This window comes from Dipodomys spectabilis, unplaced genomic scaffold (assembly GCF_019054845.1).
Source record: "Dipodomys spectabilis isolate Male_0828 unplaced genomic scaffold, ASM1905484v1 ptg000266l, whole genome shotgun sequence".
NCBI lineage: Eukaryota > Metazoa > Chordata > Mammalia > Rodentia > Heteromyidae > Dipodomys > Dipodomys spectabilis.
The window spans coordinates 2,451,142-2,460,415 of record NW_024870943.1 but is presented as its reverse complement, the minus strand read 5'-3'; the positions used below and the strand labels follow the sequence as shown (position 1 = coordinate 2,460,415).

The following is a 9,274-nucleotide window of genomic DNA, read 5'->3' as shown; positions in this document are numbered from 1 at the left end:
AAAGTTGCCCAAATCTTGTCCTGCCTGCCAGGTGTCATCTCAGGAGGCCAGAGATCTGAGGATGGCAGGTCGAAACTCTTATCTCGAGCTAAGCAGCAAAAATCCAGAAGTACAAAAGAAATTTTTTAAGGGGGTGAGGGGGGGATGAAATAAAAAATAAATATAAAAAATGCCAGAAGTGGAAGGATGGCTCAAGTGGTAGAGCACCAGCCTTGAGCTAAAAGGCTAAGGGACTCAGGCCCTGAGTTCAAGCCCCAGAACCAGCACATACACATGTGTGTGCAGCACAATAATGATGATGATGATGATGATGATGATGATAATAATAATAATACAGTCACAGAGAAGCAGGACCAGGCAGCTTGAGGCCCACAGAGTGTTTATTCTGGCATCAGTAGCAGCAGCAGCAGTGGGCGGGGATCGGCTGGACTACAGAATGGTGCGCAGGGGTGGATACAGATGTGTGTGTGTGTGTGTGTGTGTGTGTGTGTGTGTGTGTGTGTGTGTCTGGGGTCACACAGAGGATTGGCCCAGTGACATTCACGGCGAGAACCAGGGTCAGGACACCAAGTCTTGGACAACAGTAAAAAGACAGAGACCGACAGAGGATTTAGGGAGAGGGGGTCCCCCAGACATGCATGGCCCCTTGCCTTGTGGGGGAACCCCAGGGAACAGAAGACAAACAGTGGAGGCTGAATGCCCCCCACCCTGAAACAGGGGCCTGGGTCCAGCAGCCTCCCACCCGCCTGCACACCTCCAGCGGGGAGGAGCGCAGGCCCAGGGCTGCCTGCACCGGCGGCTCGGACACTATGGCTTCGAGGAGATGAGTTTACGGTCCGGGCAGGAAGGGATGGGGTCATCAGGGGCCCTGGTTCAATCCCCAGCCTAGGCCAGACCTGCACAATGGGCAGAAGAGGAGAGATCAGAGGAAGGGAGTGATGGCTTCACAGGGAGAAACATGCTGGGCTGGGCCCCAGCCTCCTCCCTCAGTCCCAGAAATCCAGACCCCAGCCTCCTCCCTCAGACCAGAGATTCAGACCCCAGCCTCCTCCCTCAGTCTCAGAGATCCAGACCCAGCCTCCTCCCTCAGACCAGAGATTTAGACCCCAGCCTCCTCCCTCAATCCCAGAGATCCAGACCCCAGTCTCCTCCCTCAGTCCTAGAGATCCAGACCCTAGCCTCTTCCCTCAGTCCCAGAGATCCAGACCCCAGCCTCCACCCTCAGACCCAAAGATCCAGTCTCTAGCTTCTTCCTCATCCAGGAGTCCAGACCCTAACCTCCTCCCTCAGACACAGGGGTTCAGACCCCAGCCTCTTCCCTCAGATCAGGATTCTAGACCCCAGCCTTCTCACTCAGATCTAGGATTCCAGACCCTAGTTTCTTCCCTCAGACCCAGCATTCCAAGCTCCAGCCTCCTCCTCCTGACCCAGGGGTTCAGGCCTCAGTGTTCTCCCTCAGACCCAGAGGTCCAGGGCCTCTCCCCCTCCCAATCTGGGCTCCTTACCCCTCACTCTGAGTTCTCTTTCTCTGATAGTCCTTTGCTGCCTTTTGTGAAGCTGGTCAGGGTCTTTTCCTGAAGGAGGAAATCCAAAAGGTTCGGGAGTGGGAGTCAAATTGACCATTCCCTCAATAGGAAAGGGATCGGCCTTCTCCACTCAGTCTCAGCGGAGGAACGGACAGCCAGAGGTTGGGTGACAGCCAGGGTGGGCACGTGCCCAGCCCTCAAGGCACTCACCTCCACCAGCTGGTGCCAGTGCTCCACTGGCTTGCGCGGGTTGGCCAGCATCTCAGCCCAGTGCTCCCGGCCGTGGGGGTCGGCCGCCTCGGGGCCCACGCGGCACACGCCGATCACCTCGTTGTGCCCGATGCTGTGGGGGCGGAGGAAGGTTACCAAGAGTCGGTGGGCCCCCCCCACATTCCCCCAGGCCAAGGTGGGGCCCCCTGCTGCCCCCCAGGCCAAGGCCCACCAGTCGTAGTCCACCACGGCGATGCTGAGCCCCACGTTCTCCACGCTCTCGGGGGCCACATCGAACACCAGCGCCTCGTTGTACGTGGGGTTCAAGGTGTTCTTTTTGATGGAGGTTTTCCGCTTCTTCAGACGTCGACCCTCACTGATCAGAGAGGCCTTTACATAGGGATCTGGGACAGGAGAGGGGTGGTACAGTGACCTCCTCCCTCAGACCCAGGGGTCCAGGGCCAGCCTCCTCCCTCAGACCCAGGGGTCCAGGTCTAGCCTCTTCCCTCAGACCCAGGATCTGGACTCCAGCCCTCCTCCCTCAGACCCAGGAGTCTAGACCCCAGCCTACTCCCTCAGACCCGGGGCTCCAGGCCCAAGGCTCCTCCCTCACACCCCAGCCTCCTCCCTGCAGCTCACCTGAGAAGCCAGTGAGGTCCATCGCTTTGAGGTTGGAGGCTTTGATGATGGTCACTGTGAGGCGCCCGGCGGTGGGGAGGTAGCAGAGTGAGAAGTTGAGCTCCCCAAGATCTGCCTTTTCCTGCCATTGGGGAATAGGGTCAGCAGTGCCAGTCCCCCACCCCGCTTCCTCCCTCTCTGGCCCCCAGCCTCCTCCCTGACACCCAGTGCTCCAGTCACTGGCCAGGGCCAGGAAACTCCCAGGCCACAGCTGCCCAAGTCTATCAAAGCCTAAGGAAAACAACAGATGTGGGTGTGGGGTGCGGAGGGGAGAGAGACAGACAGATGGAGAAAGAGAAAGAGGGTGGAGACAGAGACCTAGAGAAGGAGACCCTGGGACCACATGAGATTCAAGGAGACAGCTGTAGAAAAGGCAGGAGGTGCACCCAAAATAGGATGGTGCCTGGAGGGAGAGGCTCTGCCTTCCGGGATGCCCAGGGGAAGCAGTGGCCAGAGCCAGTGGGAACCTGTGCCACACAGCCTCAGAGGGGCCCCTGTTCCCCCCCCCCCACACACACATGCTGACCGGGCCCCTGCCACACTGCGTCCCCTGGAGTTGCCCTGTGTGCCCCACAGCACCAACTGTGACTCCCGGGAACGCAAGCTCCTGAGGACTGTCGGGTTGGAAGAATGAATGGCCTTGAATGGATGAATGACAGGGGGATGGGAGTAGAAGAGGAAGAGAAGGCATTCGTGAATGGGTGAATGGGCACGTGAGTGCATGAATGAAGGAATGAATGAACTGACGGACGAGCAAATAAACAAATGACTCATCAGTGAGTAAAGGAGAGCATGAATGAATAATGGAGTGGATGAATAAGTGAAGGAGTGGGTGAATGAATGCAGTGGAGGGAGTCAATGAAGGAAGGGAGAAAGGGATGAATGAATGAATGGGGAGAGTGGATGAGTAAATGAAGGAAGGAGTGGGGAAAGGCCTTAGGTTGTGAAGGCCAGAGGAAGTGAGAAGAGGGCACAAGTAGGAGACAAGATGGTCCCTGGGGGACACTTGGTGGGGCAGCAAGAAGGCGGGGGGGGGGGGGGGGGCGGAGACAGACAGGAGCTGTGGAGGTGGCCCGGAAGGAAGTTCTTCTACACCCCAGAGATAAGCCTTGGGGTATTTACAAAAGTTACAGGCAGATACTTCACCCAGGTCACTGGCAGGTGGGAAAACTGAGGCTCAGAGCCAGACCTCTCTGGACCTCAGTCATGGCTTCCTGGCAGGGAACTATAATGCTGGGAAATCCATGGCTAAGGAGCGGGAGTGTGAGGTTGAGGCTTCAAAGGCTCTGGGCACCTAATAGGAACGTGGGAGTCAGGCTGGGCAGGGGCTGGATCTAGACTCTGGGAGAACTGGGGCTGGGGGTGGGGAGAATTGGGGATCCTGGTGTGTCTGAGGCCTGCCAGGGCTTGGGGTCGGGGATGGTGAAGAAACAGGAGGGAATATGAACACGTTTAAATGCCAGGTATTTGCGAGATGAAGGCGTTCAAGCCTGGTGCGCCGGGAGAGGAGGGAAAATCGGGAGGCTGCTGAGAGAAGCCAGCCAGCTGGAGTCACAGAGCTGCAAATGGAAGCCAGGAGATGTGAAGAGAGGTTCAGAAGTCAGGAATCTGGAGCCAGAATGGTGGTACCTGCTTGCAATCCCAGCTATTTGGACAGTGGAGGAAAAAGGAGCCGCATCGGTGCAGATCAGTACAGACAAAATAAAAATGAAAGGGCTGGGAGTGTGGCTCTGTGGGAGAGTGCTCGCCTAGTGTGTGTGAGGACCTGGGTTCAATCTCCAGTGCCAGCAAATAACTAACTAAATCAATAAGTAAAATGAAGTGGAGAGTCTGAGATCCAGGTCTGAGCTGGGAAAGACAAGAGCTCCCCCACTTCCCTCTCCACGCCATTCCTTTTTGTTTTTCTTCTTGTGCTTGCTAAGCAAGGTGTTCTACACTTGAGCCACACGCTCATCCTTTTTGTTTTGGTTATTTAGGGAATGGGCCAACATTTTTTTCCTTGGGTCAGCCTGGACCTCGATCCTCCTATCTAAACTTCCTATGTAGCTGAGATCTCTCTCTCTCTCTCTCTCTCTCTCACACACACACACACACACACAATTATGTCCACATATTAGTGGTGATCTCTGCCTCCCAAAAAGCTGGGATTACAGGCATGATCCATAACACCTGGCCTCCTCCTCCACTCCTGATTATATGTGGGAAGGAAGCCATATTCTCTGAACACAGGGTTTAGAAAGTCTAGAGACAAAGTGTTAAGATTCTACAAGGTCCCAGGGCTCAAAACCAATGGGCTCAGGCCCCGGGAAGGGGAGAGTCCAGAGAGGGTGCCACTGACCGAGCCACCCTCAATGATGTCCCTCCAGAGTGGGCGGTCGGGGGGCTGCTCGGCCAGCTCCAGGAGGTTGTCCAGCACCACCTGGCCGATGAGGTCATGCCGTGAGAAGCGGTCGAAGTCATAGACGCTGAAGTGCAGCTTGCGCTGGGCCAGCTCGGCCAGGGGCACAGAGAACTGGAACGTCTCATTGAACACGGGGTTCAGGGTCTTCCTATGCACCTGGGGGGGAGGTGAGAGGGGAACAGACATCATGAACCTCCCCCTTATTTCCCCAGCCAGCACCCTGGGAATCTATGCTCAGGCCCCAGCCTCAGACCAAGGGTCCGGATCCCAGCCCTCTCCCCTCAGACCTTGGTCTGGAACTTCTTCTTGCGGTCGGGCAGCAGGTAGATCTTGACGTAAGGGTCGGAGAAGCCATTGGAGTCCTTGGCTGGGAGGTCCAGGGCCTGAAGGACCCGCACGACAAGCTGGTCGGAGCCATAGAGGTACCGCAGGGCAAAGCTGATGCGGCCACAGGGGTTTCCCCCCTCTCCAGAGCCTCCGCCCCTGCGGCCGCCGGGGCCTGTGCCCTGGTACAACTCTGGCTTAATCTGCCCGATGAGTTTGGCCTTTTCCTCGCCTCCGGGCAGGGGCAAGGGCAGGGCTGGCGGCCGCTCCTCGCTGCTTGGCTCCGGCTGCGTTGTCAGCGTGTGCTGGGTGAGGGGCCGGGGCAGAGCTGGGTACCTGTGGAGGGAACCAAACTGAGGTCAGTGCACCTCAATCTCTGTCTGCATCCGGGCACCTGTGGACTTTCCTGCCTCTTCTTCAATGTCCAGCCAGGTGATCACAAATCTCCTTGGCCTGAACAAGACACTCATGCCTCAGTTTCCCCATCTGCACCCACCCTGTCTAAGCTCCCTAGACCTGCAGTGGCACCATCCCTCGAAGCTACTCTGGGTCACTGGTGTCACAGAGCACCTGCTCTTTGGTCCTCTGGGGGATGGTGGGGTCCACAAATCTCTACAACCTGTCCCTTGTTGCCAGGCTGAGCCTCTCTGCTCCTGCCTGGAGTCTCAGCCTCTAGCCGCTCCCTCTCGATCACCCATGTAGCCCAATGGGGGACCTTCAACACACACAGCAGAATCCCTTCCTCTCCCTCTTTGAGTCTCCCCCGCCTCCCGTAGTTCCCCAGTGCCTCAGACAAAATCACTCATTCTGGAGTGGCCTGGCATCTGCAAGCCCCGTTCCCAAATTCTCTGTTTTCAGGGCTGGGAAGGTGGCTCAGTGGTAGAGCGCTTGCCTTGCATGCATGAGGCCCTGGGTTCGATTCCTCAGCACCACATAAGCAAAAAGAAAAAAGCCAGAAGTGGCGCTGTGGCTCAAGTGGTAGAGCGCTAGCCTTGAGCTGAAGAGCTGAGGGACAGCGTCCAGGCCCAGAGTTCAGGACCCACAACTGGACCAAAAAACAAAAAACAAAAAAACCCAAATTCTCTGTTTTCAAACGTGTTTTCAAAGCCCCATAACTCCTGGTGGGTCTCCCAGTACACCATGCTGTCCTCCCAGGGAGCACCATGGTCTTTGCCCACAATGCACCGCGGTCTCCTTCCACATATGATGTCTTCCTTTAGCCTCTGTGCCCTGGGGTGGGGTCTCACTGCTGCCTCCTTGTCCACCTAAGCCTCCTCCTCTGGGAAGTCCTGGGCCTCCTCCTAGCCTAGAACCAGGAGTTCTGAGGGACCCTGCTGTCCCCCATGCCACCTTCCTGTCTCTCCAGGCCACTCTTGAAGTGGGCAGCTCTGAGGGTCAAGTCTAGGGGGTCTGGGTGCCTTCCTCAAGCTCAGCTGGTACTCAGTCCATGCAGATAAGTAAAGACGAATGAACGACTGAGCCGAGCCCAGGCCTCCACAGCTGAGCCTCGCTTAGAGCAAAAGGCCATGGGCATTTGGGAATCTCATCGTTAGTCTCCTTGATGTTTCTGACCCTGGATTTTTGTCCGCAGCTCCTTCCTGTCTCTAGACTCAAGAATCAAGGCCTCCAGCACCACCACCCCAGTTTAAGTCCTAGGAGTCTGGATCCCCATCTTTATCCTTAAAGGTTCAAAAGTCTGGGGTGCCAGCCTCATTCTCTTGGAACCCAAAGTCAAAACTCCAAAATCTTCCTGACCTAGGACTCAGATGAGGCTTGGGCGAAAAGCTGCCACAGAAGAGGAGCAGAAGTGGGGTGGTCCCCCAACCCGGGGGGCCCCCTCTCACCTGGTGGTAGGCGCCAGGCTTGTGACTTGGTGGTGCGACTGTGCGCTGGGCAGGCCCCCTCCACTGGGGGGCAGCAGGAGCAGCCCCGACCCTGCCCCAGTCTCGGAGGGCAGCTCTGGAGATGTCTGGCTCGGCTTGACCCCAGCGGCCACCATAGCGGCGGCGGCGGCGGCCTCTGGGTACGAGTCCATATCCAGGTAAGAAGGTTCAGGGGGCTCAGAGCCACCCAGGCTGCCCGGCTCCAGCAGCTCAGCGAAGGGCGGATGGTGGACCGCGTGGGCATGGTGAGGGGGGACGCCAAGCAGAGGGTGGTCACCCAGGCCAGACCCCAGGTGGTGCCCACCACTACCCACCAGGCCAGCCAGCCCAACCCCGGGGCTCAGGTCCTTACGCAGTGGGCCACCACCCACTGCAGAGCCACCCTTGTCCCGCCAGGGCACCCAGCACAGCTTCCAAGACACGAAGAGAGAGACCCCTAGGAGGACGATGCCACAGAAGGTCACGATGACAGACAGCAGGCTCACAGAAATGTCTAGAGAGAAGGAGAGGGGCCTGGGGTCAGGAAGGGTCAGAGTGCATCTTCTACCTAAGCACTCTGAATGCAGGACTCAATCTGAGCTCTCCACCCCTTGGAAAGAGGTGTTTCTATATAGCCATTTTGGTTTTGGATAGTCCTGGGGTTTGAACTCAGGGCCTTGCCCCTGTGAGGCAGTCACTCTACCACTGACCACACCTGCAGCTCTGAGAAGCAGTCTGCTGCTTTCTGGCCCTCGGATCTTGCACAAGTCTCTTCACCCTTCTGAGCCTCAGTTTCCCCTGTTGAAAATGAGGCTGATAAGCCAGGTGCCAGTGGCTCACACCTGTAATCCTAGCTACTCAGGAAGCTGAAAACTGAGGGTCGTGTTTCAAAGCCAGATCAGGTAGCAATGTTAGTAAGACCCTATCTCAGTTAGTAAGTCAGGCATGGTGGTATGCACCTGTTATCCTGGATATATGGAAAATATCAGTAGAAGGATTATGGTCTGGGGCTCAAGTTAGCAAACTCTAGTTATGCAAGAGTCTCAAAGACTCCTGAAGAGGTCATAGTTGGGGGTCCACAAGGAACAACTCCAAAGGTCAGGGGTCAGGTTGAACACAAGGCTCTTTCCACTTAGGAGTTTTGGAGATAAGGTAGCAGCAAGCAGGATGGAGGCAGGACTCTAAGTGGATCTGGTACCAAATGAAATGGAAAGCCGAATTCTTCGAGTCTTGTCTATCATGCTATTGGAGTGCGGGGGCGGCTGTTGGAACCTGAAGGGTGGGGTGCAGACCTGCATCAGGGCCCCGGGGGTAGCCTCGGATTCGCAGTTCATTGAACTCCTGGCACCTGTCGCTGGTGTCAGCATCCCGGACGCGAGCACACAGGTCTGAAGCCAGCATGAGGGCCCGTCGGCAGAGGCCATCCTCGTAGTCTCCAGACATGGTGGCCCTGGGGTCCCGTGCTAGGGAGAGGTGGGGAAAGGTAAGGAGGGGGACAGGAATGGGGGGAACAGGTGGGCAGGGGTACAGGGGTGCTGAAGAAGGGTAGAGGACAGGCAGGCAGGCTGAGTGAGGGAAGGCCAGCAAAGGGGCAGAATCAGGATGGACCAATAAAGGAGCAGATAGGTAAGGGGACAAAAATTAGAGGTGCACCAGTGGGGGGGGGACAAAATTCAGGGACGGACACTCATTCATTCATTCACCCAACTAATATTCATTGAGGGCCAACTGCAGGCCTTGGGCTGGCTGCCCCAGATGCAGGGGAGTGGAGCCACCCAGCTTCTGGTGTACACAGCCCAATAAAGGAGAAGAGCAAAGAAAAGCAAACACCAACCAGCAAGCAAGACCTGGAGAGGGGTAGTCAGGGCTGGCTCCCTGGAGGAGGTGGTGGAGCTGGCCACAGGCAGCAGGGGCTGGGGCAGGGAAAAGCAGGAGGCAGCTAGGATAGCAGGGACACGGAGCTTAGGGGAAGGCACCAGGCTGGGGAGGACAGGGGCAGGAGGAGGAGGAGGGAGAGAGAAGTGGGTAGGTATGGAGGTGCAGGATGAGGTGAACTGGAGAGAGACCAACAGACAGAAGGAAGTCAGACATTGAGATTTGGGATGGAAGGCTGTGTAAGGGAGCAGGATGCACCAACAGCCGGCTGTGCAAGTGGTAGGAAGTAAGCACAGGGTGGACGGGAGCAGAAACCCAGGACAGATGGAAGGACAGACAGCCGGACCCCGGCCTGGATCCCTGGCAGCCCTAGGAGGGGGCTGGGCGGTGCAGGGGGG

At 57.1% G+C, this 9,274-nt stretch overlaps 1 protein-coding gene across 1 annotated transcript; it reads right to left on the bottom strand.

Annotated features, from left to right (window-relative positions):
- Positions 1 to 362: 362 nt before the first annotated feature.
- On the bottom strand, positions 363 to 8,464 carry Syt3 (synaptotagmin 3). The gene is made up of 9 exons (XM_042700145.1): positions 8,294 to 8,464; positions 6,984 to 7,515; positions 5,103 to 5,475; positions 4,753 to 4,971; positions 2,376 to 2,496; positions 1,969 to 2,140; positions 1,737 to 1,869; positions 1,506 to 1,574; positions 363 to 896 (listed from the first exon to the last, which is right to left on the bottom strand). The coding sequence occupies exons 1-8, from the start codon at positions 8,442 to 8,444 to the stop codon at positions 1,509 to 1,511; spliced, it is 1,767 nt and encodes a 588-aa protein (XP_042556079.1). The 5' UTR covers positions 8,445 to 8,464; the 3' UTR covers positions 363 to 896; positions 1,506 to 1,508.
- Positions 8,465 to 9,274: the final 810 nt, after the last annotated feature.

Coding starts and splice junctions, on each gene's coding strand:
- Syt3 (XM_042700145.1), bottom strand. CDS start 8,444: ATGTCTGGAGACTACGAGGATGGCCTCTGCCGACGGGCCCTCATGCTG. Junction 7,516..8,293: donor CCCCCGGGGCCCTGATGCAG/GTCTGCACCCCA, acceptor CCTTCTCTCTAG/ACATTTCTGTGAGCCTGCTG. Junction 4,972..5,102: donor AGAAGAAGTTCCAGACCAAG/GTCTGAGGGGAG, acceptor CCTCCCCCCCAG/GTGCATAGGAAGACCCTGAA.